We start from the raw sequence: 18425 nt of genomic DNA, 5'->3' as shown, positions 1-18425 counted from the left end.
TGTCTTTCCATTGTAGAGGGCGGCTCAGATCCATTTGTATTCAAGGCACCACAGCAGACAAGTAGAGCAGAGTCAGAGGGAAAAAAAGTTCAGCAGGGAGGCTGTGTGTGTAGGGGGGGGGCCTTCCGTGTCACTGACTCAAATGCCAAAATAGGTTTTTGAGGATGTCGTCTCTACAGAATGACTGCATACACCCATGCTCCCTCCCTATGGCCCCCATACCCTAAACTCCTATCCCCCTAGCCCATCACAACATAAATAGTACTGCAGCAGCCTACCTCCCTGGTGGGTGGTGAATTGGTGTAAAGTGTAGGGGGAAAAGGGGTGAGAAAAGGGCTGGCATGGTGAAGAGAGGGGGGAGAGAAGGGCGGGGGTGGGCGGGAGAGGGGAATGATTCACCAAGGAGAGATGAGTCACAGATGAGTCCATTCACTGAAATGAGAAAAAGCAGCAAGGGCAGGGGAGGGAGGGTGTGTGAGCGCGCATCGAGGGGGAGAAGACACAGCCCGAATTCTGATGCTTTTCTCTCCTCTGATATTTTTTGTCAATGGTGTGTGGGAGTAGGAGAGAGAGGTTTATTTTATAATCTCCCTCGCTGCATTGGTTCTTCCTGCCTCCAACGCACAAACAGCATTTCTTAGAGGAACGTGACCACAAAACATTTCCATTATTTTTCACCTCTTTTTAACGTTATGTATTAATTGCTGTCAATGACCATAATTTTGAGACAAATATGACAACCAACAGCAACATAGCCAACTGTGGCCGTTTACTGTATTATATTGTAATGTTTAGGTCCTCAAAAAAGAGTATGAGGCTCTGATGAGGATCCAAATGCATGTCATCAACTACTGAGTCTGTCTCAGCCAATGACAGTTCAATCCAAATTCAATCCATCTTAATTACCTGTAGTAATTCATTTATGTATATTTTTTTTAATCGTCCACTTGCCCTTTCGCAACTTTTGTTTAACAACTTTTAACTGGAGCTGCTTATCCTCTTGGTAATTTCTGAAAGAACTGCAGGCGATTCATTCTCGAGAGCTTGTTCCTTTATTTCCTGCTAAGTGCAATGGATGACTCACAGGTGGGTGGGAATTAAGGCTCTCGTTCTTCTGTAGGGAGCCATGATGATGATGCCTCGCACAGCGCAGCCACTCTGCCCTCCAAGAGGGGATACCCTTTTCTAAATCACCAGGCCCCCGCAAAACTCAACCCACCACTCGAACTGGGTGTGAACGCCAATCTATGTAGCCACATGGCTAATGATGACGTTCCTACCTTTTCAACTGCATAGCCTTTGCTACTGATCTTTTGGTAGGTCATTTCTGCAATCTACACCCCTCCCTGGAGTGATTGGTCATTCTAGACAGTTTCTTGCCATTAAGTCATAAATGGCCCATTATAAGAGGTACAATGATGAATCAAGTCACTAGGTTTAGTCATCAGACAGACGTCCCCGAAACAGATTTGGGAAGGTCAACAACGAAAGGGGTCTGAATATTCTTGCTGCACTGTTAGGAGCAAGTAACAAGCATTTCATTGCACCCGCTATAACACCAATAAACTTTGATTTGATTCCAGCAGAATTAATCATATTACAAGGAAAGACAAAACTCATGGTTTATAAATAAACAATTTGCACCTCTTATTGGCTCTCTGATTTTCTTACAGAAAGTCTTCTTAGTGTTAAAAACATGTATTGCCCTGCAAGTTTCTCTCTCTATCAAAGTAAAATTAAATGCAAAATGTCTTTTAAAAAATGCAGTATTTACTTGGCCGTAAGGTACGCCCTCCTCATCACACTCCCTCAGCTCGATGGCCTCGTCTTCATCATCCTCTTCCTCCAGGTCGCTCTCTGTACTCTCGCCCTTCAGGGGGGTCAGCAGGCGTTCTGAGGGGGGTGACGTCTCCCCCGACTCTTCCTTCTGGAGCCTCTGCTCCTGAGGACGACCCTCCCCCAGACGCTCAGACTCCGCCCCCTCCTCCTGCATCTCCTGTGTCTCTGTGAGCTCCTCCTCTGTCTCCTCAGGGTGGGTGGGCGGTTGGCGAGGAAGCTCCACCCCTTTTGACAGAATCTGGTGTGGTTGACAGATAGCAGTGTCTAACTCTCCCTGCCACATGTACAGTATACTACACCCCCCTCAGTCCAGTCAAATGGCATACAATACTTTTTTTTTTTACCTGCAAACACAACCATAACCTCTAATATTGTAGTAGTGTTCCTTGTGGCACCCCCTACCTTGTTGAGCTGGTACTGCTTCTGCTTCTCCAGGAAGTGCTGGTGCTGCTGCTGCATGACGAGCTGCTGCAGGGCCTGGGGGCTCTGGGGGAGGGGTGCAGACTGTGTGCGGCTCAGGGGCCGGTGGCGTGGTAGCTTGTTCACCGTGCGCATACTGTTGGACACCCGGTCCCCCGTCACCAACGGCGACTGACCGTACATGGGGACTGGAGGGAGGAAGAGTCAGAGAGACGTATTTCAGAAGAGGCCGTATGTATTTGAATCTATATTTACCTGCAAGTAGGACGCTCTGCTGGCAGGGATATACGAGTATAAATATATGTTGGTAGATGTACCTGAGAGGAGGGCACTCTGCTGGCGGGCCTGCTCCAGCAGGAGGACGTGCTGCAGTAGGGAGGAGTGACTGCTGTGGCTGTTGGGGGCCTGGGTGGAGTCTAAGTCGTGTTGCATCCCAGGTGGCAGGCATGATGCCGGCAGGGACGAGGTGCTGACAAACTTGCCCGTCAGAGCCCCACCCTGACGCATGGTCTGGATGGCCTGCCTCTCCGCCTCCTGCAATAGCTTCTGATTGGCCTGAGGATGGAAGGGGGGTTAACTAAGTCAGAATTTCTACATCAGATGACAACTCTGGTTCAGGGGAGTGTGTGCTGGTTTCTATTTGACCTCAACTCAGTGGGATGGAGCAGGTTCAGGCAGTTTTTTTACGAGTACTTAAAAAAATATTAAAATAAGCTATTTTTAGAACACAAGGCCCGCACTGGAAAAAAAATGTGCACATTTACCTTTATGCCAACAGTGATGGGTTCTGACTTCTAAACTTGAAATATTGTTAATCATCAAGTATCCTATGGAAAGGTGAAGGGCCACAGTCTGGTTGTTACACCAGAAATGAATGGTTATATGTAGGAGAAATGTATATGGTGGAGTCAATTAAGGTTGAATATGAGCCAGGGGCTTGGAATGTACTGAGTTAAGGAAAGGCAATCACATGGTTGTGGTCACTGATAAGGGTGGAGAGCTGTGGATTAGTGAGGAATGGGGGTCGAGGTCAGGTCAGGTCAGAGTAAGGGAGAAGGAACAGTTTATTAACCACATCACTTAACTTCGAGCCTAGCAAAAAATGTAATGTTTAGAGGGAAGGAGGAGACTTCACCTAAATTGGGGTATACACACACACACACACACGTCTGTCTGTTCATCTGTCTGACTCATTGGGTGAATAAACTTGATTTGAGCTTGTCATAGTTGTATGTGAGTTTTTCACTCTTAAATTAGAACTAGAACAGCAGCTATGGCAAATTTATCATAACCATTACAGATAAAAATCTTAATTGCTAAATTGCCTCACACACACTCAGCAAAAAAAAGAAAGTCCTCACACTGTCAACTGCGTTTATTTTCAGGAAACTTAACATGTGTAAATATTTGTATGAACATAACAAGATTCAACAACTGAGACAAACTGAACAAGTTCCACATACATGTGACTAACAGAAATTGAATGTGTCCCTGAACAAAGGGGGGTCAAAAGTAAGTCAGTATCTGGTGTGGCCACCAGCTGCATTAAGTACTGCAGTGAATCTCCTCCTCATGGACTGCACCAGATTTGCCAGTTCTTGATGTGAGATGTGACCCCACTCTTCCACCAAGGCACCTGCAAGTTCCTGGACATTTCTGGGGGGGGAATGGCCCTAGCCCTCACCCTCCAATCTAACAGGTCCCAGAGGTGCTCAATGGGATTGAGATCCGGGCTCTTCGCTGACCATGGCAGAACACTGACATTCCTGTCTTGCAGGAAATCACGCACAGAACGAGCAGTATGGTGGCATTGTCATGCTGGAGGGTCATGTCATGATGAGCCTGCAGGAAGGGTACCACATGAGGGAGGAGGATGTCTTGCCTGTAACACAGCATTGCGATTGCCTGCAATGACAACAAGCTCAGTCCGATGATGCTGTGACACACCGCCCCAGACCATGACGGACCCTCCACATCGATCCCGCTCCAGAGTACAGGCCTCAGTGAAAGACCCAGCCACGTTTCATCTTCAATGCCCTTGCTGATGGAAGGAGGTTTTCACTCAATCTCACGATACATGGCCCCATTCATTCTTTCCTTTACACGGATCAGTCGTCCTGGTCCCTTTGCAGAAAAACAGCCCAAAAGCACGATGTCTCCACCCCCATGCTTCACAGTAGGTATGGTGTTCTTTGGATGCAACTCAGCATTCTTTGTCCTCCAAACACGACAAGTTGAGTTTTTACCAAAAAGTTATATTTTGGTTTCATCTGACCATATGACATTCTCCCAATCTTCTTCTGGATCATCCAAATGCTCTCTAGCAAACTTCAGACGGGCCTGGACATGTACTGGCTTAAGCAGGGGGACACGTCTGGCACTGCAGGATTTGACTCCCTGGCGGCGTAGTGTGTTACTGATGGTAGGCTTTGTTACTTTGGTCCCAGCTCTCTGCAGGTCATTCACTAGGTCCCCCCGTGTGGTTCTGGGATTTTTGCTCACCGTTCTTGTGATCATTTTGACCCCACGGGGTGAGATCTTGCGTGGAGCCCCAGACAGAGGGAGATTATCAGTGGTCTTGTATGTCTTCCATTTCCTAATAATTGCTCCCACAGTTGATTTCTTCAAACCAAGCTGCTTACCTATTGCAGATTCAGTCTTCCCAGCCTGGTGCAGGTCTACAATTTTGTTTCTGGTGTCCTTTGACAGCTCTTTGGTCTTGGCCATAGTGGAGTTTGGAGTGTGACTGTTTGAGATTGTGGACAGGTGTCTTTTATACTGATAACAAGTTCAAACAGGTGCCTTTAATACAGGTAACGAGTGGAGGACAGAGGAGCTTCTTACAGAAGAAGTTACAGGTATGTGAGAGCCAGAAATCTTGCTTGTTTGTAGGTGACCAACAAATACTTATTTTCCACCATAATTTGCAAATAAATCCTACAATGTGATTTTCTGGAATTTTTCTTCTCATTTCGTCTGTCATAGTTGAAGTGTACCTATGATGAAAATTACAGGCCTCATCTTTTTAAGTGGGAGAACTTGCACAATTGGTGGCTGACTAAATACTTTTTTGCCCCACTGTGACCTTAATTGCCTACCGTCTAAGCTGTTAGTGTCTTAATGACCGTTCCACAGGTGCATGCTGATGAATTGTTTATGATTCATTGAACAAGCATGGGAAACAGTGTTCAAACCCTTTACAATGAAGATCTATCAAGTTATTTGGATTTTTAAGAATCATCTTTGAAAGACAGGGTTCTGAAAAAGGGACATTTCTTTTTTTGCTGAGAGAGATACACATACATATTATATTAATACATATTTTTGCTATTTAAAGTTAATTTATTGAAACCGTAATATCAATTATTTATATTATGGAACACAATCTTCAAAAAGCAACCTCAACAGTGGGGCTTGTAGAAGCCTATGGCTGTGCAATGGCATAGCTTTGTTTTGTTATTTCAGCAGGCAAATAGCTCTTATTTCCCAAACCCTTATCACGATCAAGAGACATATTTTATTGTAACAGGTAAAATAACTAAATAATATAGAACAGAATATTTTTCCAAATGAAAAAAAGTTTCCGGTACAAAGTGATCTCACGTCTGGAACAGTCATTCTCAGAGTGATCATTTAAAAACGGGGCTCAATTTGGCGACGAGGTGAAATCATTTTTTCCGAGTTACAAACCAAAACCTGTCTTTTCCATATACAGACGTTCAATTTTGTTTATTCTGCCTGTTCTTTGGAATTTTCCAAATGGATTAACAATTCCATATTGAATACTGCATGGGGATGAATTATGGCCATGACATCTGTTTGGTGAGAAGGCCTAGGCTAACCAATTCTAAATGGCATTCACAAAGTAGCACAAGTGGAAAATAGACAGGACACAATCTTTCCAAAACTGCAGCGCTCGTTGTTGGAACATATTTCCCTACTTCAGCCAAGCAGTCCATTAAGAATTTGTGATAAAACTGTCGTCATTTGGCAAGGAATGAAGCTTGTGTATCCCATCAGTTAGATAGGTTTTTAATAGGCATTTGTTTCTGTAGGCCTAACGGGAGCGTGTAGAGGGAGCGGTCGGAACACAACTGAGTGAGTGAGACAAGGAGGGGAAAGGGAATTTAGGGAGAAGAACTGTGTGATGCTTAGCTTGGTTTTCTTTTTGTTGTGCCCCGCAAATGCACATGTACAAATGGAACACTAGAGTCAAAGCAAATTAATGTTGTCTTCAAGACAACCTTTTGATTTCTGGTTAAAGATGGCGTCTGTTCGAGTACTCATGCCTATCCCTAGTTTCTAGTGTTCAGAGTTTCGGTACTCACGGTGAGGTGCGAGTTGGCTGGCAGGCCCAGGGAGATGTTAGGCAGCGAGGGGGACGTGTAGAGGCTCAGCGGACTGACTGTCCCATCAGCGTTAAGGGTCTGGTGAAGGGACCGCAGCTGCTGCACAGAAAAGAGGGAGAAAAAGTGGTTGAGAGAGAGCGTGTGAGAGAGGGCGAGAGAGAGAGGAGCGAGCAAGAGAGCGTGTGAGAGAGGGCGAGAGAGAGAGGAGCGAGCAAGAGAGCGTGTGAGAGAGGGCGAGAGAGAGAGGAGCGAGCTAGAGAGAGAGGAGCGAGCTGGCGAGCAAGAGGAGAGAGGAGCGAGCTGGCGAGCGAGAGGAGCGAGCGAGAGGAGAGAGGAGCGAGCGAGAGGAGAGAGGAGCGAGCGAGAGGAGAGAGGAGCGAGCGAGAGGAGAGAGGAGCGAGCGAGAGAGGAGCGAGCAAGAGAGGAGCGAGCGAGAGAGGAGCGAGCAAGAGAGGAGCGAGCAAGAGAGGAGCGAGCGAGGAGCGAGCAAGAGAGGAGCGAGCGAGGAGCGAGCAAGAGAGGAGCGAGCGAGGAGCGAGCAAGAGAGGAGCGAGCGAGGAGCGAGCAAGAGAGGAGCGAGCGAGCAAGAGAGGAGCGAGCGAGCAAGAGAGGAGCGAGCAAGAGAGGAGCGAGCGAGCAAGAGAGGAGCGAGCAAGAGAGGAGCGAGCGAGCAAGAGAGGAGCGAGCAAGAGAGGAGCGAGCGAGCAAGAGAGGAGCGAGCAAGAGAGGAGCGAGCGAGGAGCGAGCGAGCAAGGAGCGAGCAAGAGAGGAGCGAGCGAGGAGCGAGCGAGGAGCGAGCAAGAGAGGAGCGAGCGAGCAAGAGAGGAGCGAGCGAGCGAGCAAGAGAGGAGCGAGCGAGCAAGAGAGGAGCGAGCGAGCAAGAGAGGAGCGAGCGAGCAAGAGAGGAAGGAGCGAGCGAGCGAGAGGAGCGAGCGAGAGGAGCGAGCGAGCGAGCGAGCAAGAGAGGAGCGAGCGAGCGAGCAAGAGAGGAGCGAGCGAGCGAGCGAGCGAGCAAGAGAGGAGCGAGCGAGCGAGCAAGAGAGGAGCGAGCGAGCGAGCAAGAGAGGAGCGAGCGAGCAAGCGAGGAGCGAGCGAGCAAGAGAGGAGCGAGCGAGCAAGAGAGGAGCGAGCGAGCAAGAGAGGAGCGAGCGAGCAAGAGAGGAGCGAGCGAGCAAGAGAGGAGCGAGCGAGCGAGCAAGAGAGGAGCGAGCGAGCGAGCAAGAGAAGAGCGAGCGAGCAAGAGAAGAGCGAGCGAGCAAGAGAAGAGCGAGCGAGCAAGAGAAGAGCGAGCGAGCAAGAGAAGAGCGAGCGAGCAAGAGAAGAGCGAGCGAGCAAGAGAAGAGCGAGCGAGCAAGAGAAGAGCGAGCGAGCAAGAGAAGAGCGAGCGAGCGAGCAAGAGAAGAGCGAGCGAGCAAGAGAAGAGCGAGCGAGCAAGAGAAGAGCGAGCGAGCAAGAGAGGAGCGAGCAAGAGCGAGCAAGAGAGAGCGAGCGAGCAAGAGAGAGCGAGCGAGCAAGAGAGAGCGAGCGAGCAAGAGAGAGCGAGCGAGCAAGAGAGAGCGAGCGAGCAAGAGAGAGCGAGCGAGCAAGAGAGAGCGAGCGAGCAAGAGAGAGCGAGCGAGCAAGAGAGAGCGAGCGAGCGAGCAAGAGAGAGCGAGCGAGCGAGCAAGAGAGAGCGAGCGAGCGAGCAAGAGAGAGCGAGCGAGCGAGCAAGAGAGAGCGAGCGAGCGAGCAAGAGAGAGCGAGCGAGCGAGCAAGAGAGAGCGAGCGAGCGAGCAAGAGAGAGCGAGCGAGCGAGCAAGAGAGAGCGAGCGAGCAAGAGAGAGCGAGCGAGCAAGAGAGAGCGAGCGAGCAAGAGAGAGCGAGCGAGCAAGAGAGAGCGAGCGAGCGAGCAAGAGAGGAGCGAGCGAGCAAGAGAGAGCGAGCGAGCAAGAGAGAGCGAGCGAGCAAGAGAGGAGCGAGCGAGCGAGAGAGGAGCGAGCGAGCGAGAGAGGAGCGAGCGAGCGAGAGAGGAGCGAGCGAGCAAGAGAGGAGCGAGGAGCGAGCAAGAGAGGAGCGAGGAGCGAGCAAGAGAGGAGCGAGGAGCGAGCAAGAGAGGAGCGAGGAGCGAGCAAGAGAGGAGCGAGGAGCGAGCAAGAGAGGAGCGAGGAGCGAGCAAGAGAGGAGCGAGGAGCGAGCAAGAGAGGAGCGAGGAGCGAGCAAGAGAGGAGCGAGGAGCGAGCAAGAGAGGAGCGAGGAGCGAGCAAGAGAGGAGCGAGGAGCGAGCAAGAGAGGAGCGAGGAGCGAGCAAGAGAGGAGCGAGGAGCGAGCAAGAGAGGAGCGAGGAGCGAGCAAGAGAGGAGCGAGGAGCGAGCAAGAGAGGAGCGAGGAGCGAGCAAGAGAGGAGCGAGGAGCGAGCAAGAGAGGAGCGAGGAGCGAGCAAGAGAGGAGCGAGGAGCGAGCAAGAGAGGAGCGAGGAGCGAGCAAGAGAGGAGCGAGGAGCGAGCAAGAGAGGAGCGAGGAGCGAGCAAGAGAGGAGCGAGGAGCGAGCAAGAGAGGAGCGAGGAGCGAGCAAGAGAGGAGCGAGCAAGAGAGGAGCGAGCAAGAGAGGAGCGAGCAAGAGAAACAGCGAGCAAGAGAAACAGCGAGCAAGAGAAACAGCGAGCAAGAGAAACAGCGAGCAAGAGAAACAGCGAGCAAGAGAAACAGCGAGCAAGAGAAACAGCGAGCAAGAGAAACAGCGAGCAAGAGAAACAGCGAGCAAGAGAAACAGCGAGCAAGAGAAACAGCGAGCAAGAGAAACAGCGAGCAAGAGAAACAGCGAGCAAGAGAAACAGCGAGCAAGAGAAACAGCGAGCAAGAGAAACAGCGAGCAAGAGAAACAGCGAGCAAGAGAAACAGCGAGCAAGAGAAACAGCGAGCAAGAGAAACAGCGTAGGTATTTTCCAGAGAGGGAGAGTGAAGCTTACTAAAACATCCCATCAGTGCATGTATATTTAATCTACCCTAGCAACAACTAGAGAGAGGAAGAAAGGAATCCATCTTGTGTTCTATCTGACCCTCTGCAGTATAAACAGATAGGACAGGAGCTCTAACCATAGTGTGACTCATTCTTTCAGCTCGCACAACATTTCTCTCCAAATGCCGCCGAGGCTTCCAGTTCCCTTTGAACAAACGGCTGTTATTTGATGTTTGTGCAGGTGTGCTAGCTAGTACCATTTCAGGAGCTTTTCTTACTTGCCATTTAGACTTCACCTGGCTAACACTGTACAGAAACCCTTTCGGCTGTGTCCGAAATCAGTCTTGCATACTACTTATTAAAAATACATACTGTGTACTAATAGCACTACATACTATTTAGAATGTACTGTTTAGTAAAAACGTATGCCGTAAGCAAAATACTAATCATCCATTTTATTTTTAATTTCACCTTTATTTAACCAGGTAGGCCAGTTGAGAACAAGTTCTCATTTACAACTGCGACCTGGCCAAGATAAAGCAAAGCAGTGTGACAAACACAGTTACACATGGGATAAACAAACAGTCAATAACACAATAGAAAAGTCTATATACAGTGTGTGCAAATGGCATAAGGAGGTAAGGCAATAAATAGGCCATAGTAACAAAGTAATTACATTTTGCTATTAAACAATGGCGTGAGATGTGCAGATGATGATGTGCAAGTAGAAATACTGGTGTGCAAAAGAGCAAAAAAGGTTAATAAAAACAATGTGGGGATGAGGTAGGTAGATTGGATGGGCTACTTACAGATGGGCTATGTACAACTGCAGCGATCGGTAAACTGCTCAGATAGCTGATGCTTAAAGTTAGTGAGGGAGATATAAGTCTCCAACTGGAACAAATAGCAAAAATCGCTGAAGTCATTGGAAGCAGAGAACTGGAAGGAAAGGCGGCCAAAGGAGGTGTTGGCTTTGGGGATGACCAGTGAGATATACCCGCTGGAGCGCGTGCTAAGAGTGGGTGCTGCTATGGTGACCAGTGAGCTGAGATAAGGCGGGGCTTTACCTGGCAGAGACTTATAGATGACCTGGAGCCAGTGGGTCTGGCGCTGAATGTGGCATACAGGTGGCAGTGGTTGGTGGTATATGGGGCTTTGGTGACAAAAGGGATGGCACTGTGATAGCCTCAAACTCTACTCAGCAAATTGGATGCAGTCTATTTTGTAAATGACATCGCCGAAGTCAAGGATCGGTAGGATGGTCAGTTTTACGAGGGTATCTTTGGCAGCATGAGTGAAGGAGGCTTTGTTGCGAAATAGGAATCCGATTCTAGATTTTATTTTGGATTGGAGATGTTTGATGTGAGTCTGGACGGAGAGTTTACAGTCTAGCCAGACACATAGGTATTTGTAGTTGTCCACATATTCTAAGTCAGAACCGTCCAGAGTAGTGATGCAAGTCGGGCGGGAAGCAATCGGTTGAAGAGCATGCATTTAGTTTTACTAGCATTTAAGAGCAGTTGGAGAACACAGAAGGAGTGTTGTATGGCGTTGAAGCTTGTCTGGGGGTTTGTTAATACAGTGTCCAAAGAAAGACCAGATGTTTACAGAATGGTGTCGTCTGCGTAGAGGTGGATCGAGGAATCACCTGCATTATGAGAAGGCATCATCAAATGTCCGATCACACTTGTTCCTCTGCCAGCTGTTCAATTTAGTAGGCCATATTCTGATTATCAACTGTTGTCAAACACACGTGCAAAAATACGGGTCTCTTCCTCAATAGTGTGCAGCGATTTTTACTCTATGAAAAGCATAAATGATTATTACATCCTAGATTTTAAAGCATAATACATTTTAGAAATTTCACATTTGACTTTATTTTCACAATGACGTTATCGGGGGAAGACTAACTCAACAGAAACACTATTTAAAAACAGGGAAAATACGTTTTTAAGAAAGTCACCATGCATCCCAAACAAGGTGTTGATCCATGGCAAACTGCCCTATCTGTTAAAACAATGTCACGCTCTCCTTTCTGTGTGCGTCTGACCATTTATCAGCCCGGATCTGCTGGGGCGGCGATGACGCAATAACGTTCTTGGTGGGGGTGGCTATTTTGGAAAGTTGCACACAGCAGGCTAACAAGGCGCTTGTTATGTCATCAGCGGTCGACTGTTTCTCCGCTTCGAGAGAATGGCAGTAATCAAGTATTTTCAGGGAGGGAGGGGAGGGAAATTAAATGGTCTCAGAGATTGACTAATGCTTCTTATTTTTGTTGCCCTACTTTTGGAGAGAAGAGAGAGGAAGTATTTTTGGGTGTTATAAAATGGCAGGGGGAAGATGGCTGTAAATTGAGTGTTGAGAGCTGTCTGAATGAGAGGACAAAATGCTCATTTGAATTCAAATCATCAACCCTGTGTGAACGCATACACAATTCAATGATTTGTTCGACCAAATAAAAAAAACACATTTATCCATTAAAACACAGGTCTTCTAAAACAGATATTTGAAGAGGTAGACATGGAGAGTAAGACCAAGTACCTGAGGGCTTTAGTGTTCCAGCTACAGCTGTTCTGTAAGTAGCCTGACTACCAGGAAAAACTCAAGTCCCAGGGACAAGAACTGGTAGTTCTGATCAGTGAACTTACAGTATGTTCTGCAATGAAATAGCTAAGGCAGCTAGGCCTATATTTATCTTACATGATGAACAATGAATCAGGTTTTATTATCAAAATGGAGGATCGCAGTCATTCAAAACACTATGGCTAGCTCTCCCTCTCACATCCCACTTCTTATCTCTCTCGCTTTCTCTCCCTCAAGGTTAAGATGTTCCTGGGGCCACTTGATGCTCAGTGCATCAGACCAACCTTCCGCCCCCCCTAGTCTACCCAAGCTTATTTTCAGGCCTTACTCACTGCAGTCAGCCGCTATCCTCTCGCCCTAGTTTACAATTCAGCCAAGCACAATGACCATACAAGCATAAAGAATAAGCTACTATTAGCCTTAAATAACACAGTCTACCTAGTCATGTAACACTCCTCATAAGTCCCCATTGCATTTGATCTATAACTAACAGCAGGGTTGATAAAAACTAAACCAAACCACCAGGTAGCCTAGTGGTTAGAGAGTTCAGCCAGTAACCGAAAGGTTTCTGGATCGAATCCCCGAGCTGACAAGGTAAAAGTCTGTCGTTCTGCCCCTGAGGCAGTTATCCCACTGTTCCCTGGGCACCGAAGACGTGGATGTCGATTAAGGCAGCCCCCCACCACTCCGATTCAGTTGAACATTCAGTTGTACAACTGACTAGGTACCCCCTTACCCAATCAGAATGGGTTCCATTTGCGTCTCTCTGTCTTGCAACACTTTTTATACTAATGCTTCTAATGTGATGAGACATTTTATAAAACATGTACTCTGTTGGTTCCTGGTACCTTTTGTCCAAGCAGTAGGTTATGGATTTTGCATGGTGTGTTATAAAAATGCATCAACCCAAACAAACAGCAACAAACATTTCAGGGGTTATTAAGTTCCATAGAAGGTAGAAGTCGTTTTTTGTGCAGAGGGGAGGCCCCCCTTGACCCCCTAGCATCCTCCCACAGCCCTCACCCCTCTTACCTCTGCGTGGATGTTGGGGACAGAGCCGCTGGAGCCGTTCTCTGCGATGGCGCTGTTGGAGCTGTTGGGCGAGCTGGGCCCGGAGCCAGGGGCACTGCTGCACATGGAGGACACTGCAATGACAATGGAACAGGCCACTCAGAGACAGAACCAACCCAGCATCCCAGGCAGACAGACACCACCGCCAAAACCCCTGTGTGGTACAGCCTTTCTCCAAGCTTGCATCAAACTCTACAAATGTGTGAAGAAATGTCTAGGTTTTATCAGGCTTTTTTCTATGAGTATACAGAAAGGTAGAAACAGAATAGACTAACATTGGTAACATATACATGGAATCAGAGAACTAGGAAAAAGGACTTCCCAACGTTTCTTTGACTCTTTCAAAAGGCCAACATTCTTAGTCCCAATCCGAACGTTCACAAAAACCCTGTTCTCTTTTTCCCTGCTCCACTGCCAGCTAACCCCCCCAAACCCATCCCTTTTTGTCCTATTCAAGCCTTATGTATTAATCCACACCCTATAGTCCCTGCTATTTTTGTTTGTCTCCAATAAGCACCTATATTTAGTCCCAGAAAAGCTTCTGCTTTCATTAGCAGATGAAACGGGCGAGTTAAATCAAAAGCCTCTTAAAGCATAGCTTCTGTTGTGGTCTCGAGAACAACCAGCATTTATACGATCTCCTATGTTTACATAGTAGTTGCACGTGACATGGAAACGGCTAATAGGGCAAACCCTTAAACCTAACATACGGTAGCTAGCTCCAGTACTTGGTCTGGAAAGGCATTGTGTGGCATGTGTATATAGCCAACCTGACTAAGTGGGTTATGTAACTAGGTCCTTCTGGGAAATTAGCTTGAGTTGTAGAGTGCCGTGGCCCCTCCGGATGTCTACTTTTACCATCAGGCCAGTGTTGAAATGACTGTTTTATGTTAAGTAGGGTGTGACTTTAGATGATTTATGGTTCACCCAACTGGATGCTTCTCACTGGGGTTGGTTTACAACTATGAAATGGCACAGGGTGTGGAATTCCAGTTGAAGAGTGTACAATGTATTTGTATGCGATTATGTAAATGCATAATGGAAGAGTGTGTAAATGCATTGTGTGTGTGTGCTCTCACCAGAGATCTCGATGGCTCTCTTTTTGAAGGTACTTATCACTGTCCCGTCCTTCCTCCTCAGCAGAGGACTGCTCCTCCTCTCAGCTACCTTCTGTTTTAACCGCGAACGCACCTTCAGATTGGGCTCGGAGGCTGTCGGAGCGAGATGGGCGAGAGAGGGCGAGAAAGCAATGAGAGGGCGATCGAGAAAGCAATAGGAGAGCGATCGAGAAAGCAATAGGAGAGCGATCGAGAAAGCAATAGGAGAGCGATCGAGAAAGCAATAGGAGAGCGATCGAGAAAGCAATAGGAGAGCGATCGAGAAAGCAATAGGAGAGCGATCGAGAAAGCAATAGGAGAGCGATCGAGAAAGCAATAGGAGAGCGATCGAGAAAGCAATAGGAGAGCGATCGAGAAAGCAATAGGAGAGCGATCGAGAAAGCAATAGGAGAGCGATCGAGAAAGCAATAGGAGAGCGATCGAGAAAGCAATAGGAGAGCGATCGAGAAAGCAATAGGAGAGCGATCGAGAAAGCAATAGGAGAGCGATCGAGAAAGCAATAGGAGAGCGATCGAGAAAGCAATAGGAGAGCGATCGAGAAAGCAATAGGAGCGCGAGCGAGAAAGCAATAGGAGCGCGAGCGAGAAAGCAATAGGAGCGCGAGCGAGAAAGCAATAGGAGAGCGATCGAGAAAGCAATAGGAGAGCGATCGAGAAAGCAATAGGAGAGCGATCGAGAAAGCAATAGGAGAGCGATCGAGAAAGCAATAGGAGAGCGATCGAGAAAGCAATAGGAGAGCGATCGAGAAAGCAATAGGAGAGCGATCGAGAAAGCAATAGGAGAGCGATCGAGAAAGCAATAGGAGAGCGATCGAGAAAGCAATAGGAGAGCGATCGAGAAAGCAATAGGAGAGCGATCGAGAAAGCAATAGGAGAGCGAGCGAGAAAGCAATAGGAGAGCGAGCGAGAAAGCAATAGGAGAGCGATCGAGAAAGCAATAGGAGAGCGATCGAGAAAGCAATAGGAGAGCGAGCGAGAAAGCAATAGGAGAGCGAGCGAGAAAGCAATAGGAGAGCGAGCGAGAGAAAGTTGTGAGTTTAAATCAAAAAGACATACAACAGAAACCATAAACAAACAGCTCATATCCAAAAGCACTATGGACGGCTGCAAATGAGGATATTTATATATCTTATTGACTGGGGACACTAAGACTGAAATAAATGTCCATTTGCAACTAACCCCTCCTTCACGCAACTGCTTTTTCAGCCCATTGTTGTTGCAATGAACGACAGACCAACTTAGACTAATGGAAGTAAATAAAACAGATTGGACCCCAGGAAGAATACCTGCTGCTTTGGCAAAAGCTAATGGGGATCCAAATGAACCAATATGGAGGGAGGGGGGAAAAAATAGGAATTGGGGCAATTAAGCAAAAGCCCCGGGTTTAATTTAATTAGCATCCAATAGCGGTGCTTTCCACTGGTCATAAGTCCCAGTAAGCACGAGCTAACAAGTCTATGGAAACAATACCAAACAACAAGCAATATAATTAGATCTAGATACATGGGATCCTTCAGGATATAGACACAGCAAGCATATATTTAAGCATGTGTCATGGGTCAGCTTCTCAGACCCAGTTTACTGCTGGACTAAAACACGTTCATTGGAAAGTCTCCCATCTCCATTTAGTGAACCACCCCTCTCCATCAGCTTGTCTGTGGGTGGGCTTAATTATCTACATGAGTGAGTGTGTATGTATGTAGCTATTGCCCACCAGTCTTCACAAACACTGCTGCGGTGACTCATTCTGACTCATACCAGAAAAGGAGAAACACTAAATGCACGCACACACACACACAGGTAGGTGCTTCAAAGTAATGCAGACATGCAACCACACACAGTGCATCCACTCACCAGTTTTCCGGAGAGGGAAATCGTCCCTGCCCTCGTAGGACCCCAGTAGTGGGGGCAGTTTGTAGGAGGGCGGCGTTCCCGGAGTGTTACTCTGAGGGGGGGAGTTGGGGTCCAGAGAGGTGTGGTGGGCCCCCCTGATGAAGCCATAACAGGTAAGATAGCAGAATCAGTTGATACTACTTGTGGTGTAGACAAGACATTCTCTGACTAGATTAAAACCTCTATCCATTTGGCATGACACCCGCTGAGGAAGGTAAACAAGTCATACCACTCTCTGGAGTTAAGTATTTTTTAACAGTTCACTCCGGGTCAATGCATCAGTGTAGGAGCTCTAAGAGTCCTAGCTAAGGTGTAGCCCTTCCTCCATATTCATTAACTTCCATGGCTCTTGGCCAGTCTGCCAGCTAACGTTAGCCAGCCTCAGAACTCAAATTAGATGTTGATGGTTAGGCTCACCAGCATTTCTGGGGGAAGGAATGGTTTAGTCCGCCAGGTGTACCAGGCTCTTTTTTGCTCAGGAGGAACTCCTGGAGCTTCAGCTTCACCTCCGTACTGGCAATGGCACCTTCCGGAACAAACCATCACAACACAAAGCTATTATAACGCTAACAAAGACCAACAGCTATGGAGTAGGAGGATCTAGAGCTCTAAACTAGAGCAATAACAGCAGCACTGTATCACTAAGTAAAAGTGTGATTGAAATATACAGTAGATATGTCATCTGTTTTCACTTCCTGAAAGCTTCTCCTCATACACCAGATATATACTGCTCTGTGTGTGACTTCTGTGTACTACTCACTCTCTTTGCCCTTCTCCTTGTTGCGTAGCATGAGGAGCTGCTGCTCCAGCCTCTGTTTCTCCAGCTCCTCATGCCTCTGCTGCTCCAGCTTCCTCTTCTGCTCCAGCTCCTGCTGCCGCTTGGCCGCCAGGATCTCCTGCTGCTGCTGCAGGGACGCCAGGGGGAAGGAAAGCCAGAGAGAGGGGATGTCAAATGAAGCTCAAACTGACTGCCAGAAACTGACCGGTCCAGTGGTGTGTGGCTAAAGACGTTTCTAAACCCACCTCTCCCCCCCCCCACCCCCACCACCAGCCTCCCTAAAGCGGATCCCAGTTACCTTCAGGTGCTCCTGCAGCTGAACCTCATGCTGGCGTGTCAGCACCTCATGCTGCTTCTGGAACTCAGCGAAGAGAAGCTGTTTCTGAAGCTCCTGCTGCTGCTTGAGGAGGAGCAGTTCATGCTGCAGTTGCTGCTCCCTCATGGCTGGGTCCACTCCTCCACCCAGGGGTCCCAGCCTGGGATCAGTCCTCAGGTCCACGGGACCACCTCCAACACCCTGCTCACTGCCGCCCACAGGGCTCTGCATCCCCGAGGGGAGAGTTGTCTTCACCTCCACAGCTAGATGGAGGAAGGGGTGGAGGGCAAAAAGAGAGAAGCGAGGGAGACAGGGGAAAGGAAAGGAACAGGCAAAGAAGAAAATAGTTTGTTAAATGGTGGTCAAATAAAGACAAAGTACAACAGTTTAATATAGGCTTTTCTTTCACCAATCAGAAACCAAACATCTTCAACAGATACTGCTGAAATGGTGAGGTTAAAGTTCAAGGGCTGAGAAGTAATTCCCTTTGATAGTCAAACTGTAAGCTAAATGTCATTTCTAACATAATAGATATGTATTTTAGCCATGTGGCTTGGCACAGATCTACTGTATCTCACTGAGTGAAGTCAACAAGGGCACACTGAGTAGGTTAGAGAGACATTCATTGCAGTGACAACCAGTTTCTATAAAGGACAAATATGTCCCATCTAATAGAATGACCCTGGCAACTGACCCGGTCCATCTTTCAGTGTATTACTGCTTTCAGAAATCAGACCAGGAGTTCAATAATGTTTGGCATGCTAGCTCTCTCTGGGGCCATTGCATAATTCCACCACGATGACAGAGTTCAGTGGAGTTGGACAAACTGTCGTACAGTACACACAGCAGGAGGAATAAAGTTTGGGGCCTGTTCTTCACTCTGCTGGCAAAAGTTGGAAGGGTGCATGTGTTATTTAGAACACTTAGGAGGAGTGTTTAAGTGTACTATTTTAAAAGTATGATTCCACAGAAGTGTGTGAGTGCTTATGTGGTTACTGAACAATTCATCACAGTATATACACGTTTATACAGTACATACTTAAATGACTGAAGGAGCGTCTTGGAGTGTTTCCGTGCGACTGTTACACACAGAGTCATCACTTCATCAGCTGATGAATCAATCA

The 18425-nt window shown here is 47.8% G+C and overlaps 2 protein-coding genes across 5 annotated transcripts in view; one reads left to right on the top strand and one right to left on the bottom strand.

The window, feature by feature from the left end:
* The window catches only part of LOC110538386 (histone deacetylase 5), an 85348-nt gene that overhangs the window by 13667 nt on the left and 53256 nt on the right, over positions 1-18425 (bottom strand). For 2 of the 4 annotated variants that reach the window (XM_090193474.1, XM_021625176.3), the window contains 10 exons: positions 17284-17564; positions 16968-17112; positions 16625-16733; positions 16169-16302; positions 14277-14408; positions 13159-13271; positions 6588-6707; positions 2577-2814; positions 2242-2447; positions 1775-2077 (listed from right to left, as the gene is read on the bottom strand). In XM_090193474.1, the coding sequence (XP_090049600.1) occupies positions 1775-2077; positions 2242-2447; positions 2577-2814; positions 6588-6707; positions 13159-13271; positions 14277-14408; positions 16169-16302; positions 16625-16733; positions 16968-17112; positions 17284-17532 (1749 nt within the window). In that variant the 5' untranslated portion in view covers positions 17533-17564. The remainder of the gene's footprint in view (positions 1-1774; positions 2078-2241; positions 2448-2576; positions 2815-6587; positions 6708-13158; positions 13272-14276; positions 14409-16168; positions 16303-16624; positions 16734-16967; positions 17113-17283; positions 17565-18425) is intronic. The other 2 variants (XM_090193475.1, XM_021625177.3) reach the window with 1 other exon arrangement.
* On the top strand, positions 7990-12126 carry LOC149979386 (uncharacterized; the record flags this gene model as incomplete). Its single annotated transcript, XM_090191531.1, has 2 exons — positions 7990-8715; positions 12046-12126. Coding segments are annotated over 2 exons (807 nt in total), but the record flags the coding sequence as incomplete, so codon positions are not given.

Source organism: Oncorhynchus mykiss, chromosome 12 (assembly GCF_057628025.1).
Source record: "Oncorhynchus mykiss isolate SJ-2025 chromosome 12, ASM5762802v1, whole genome shotgun sequence".
Classification (NCBI taxonomy): domain Eukaryota; kingdom Metazoa; phylum Chordata; class Actinopteri; order Salmoniformes; family Salmonidae; genus Oncorhynchus; species Oncorhynchus mykiss.
This window is presented reverse-complemented; position numbering and strand designations above follow the sequence as displayed.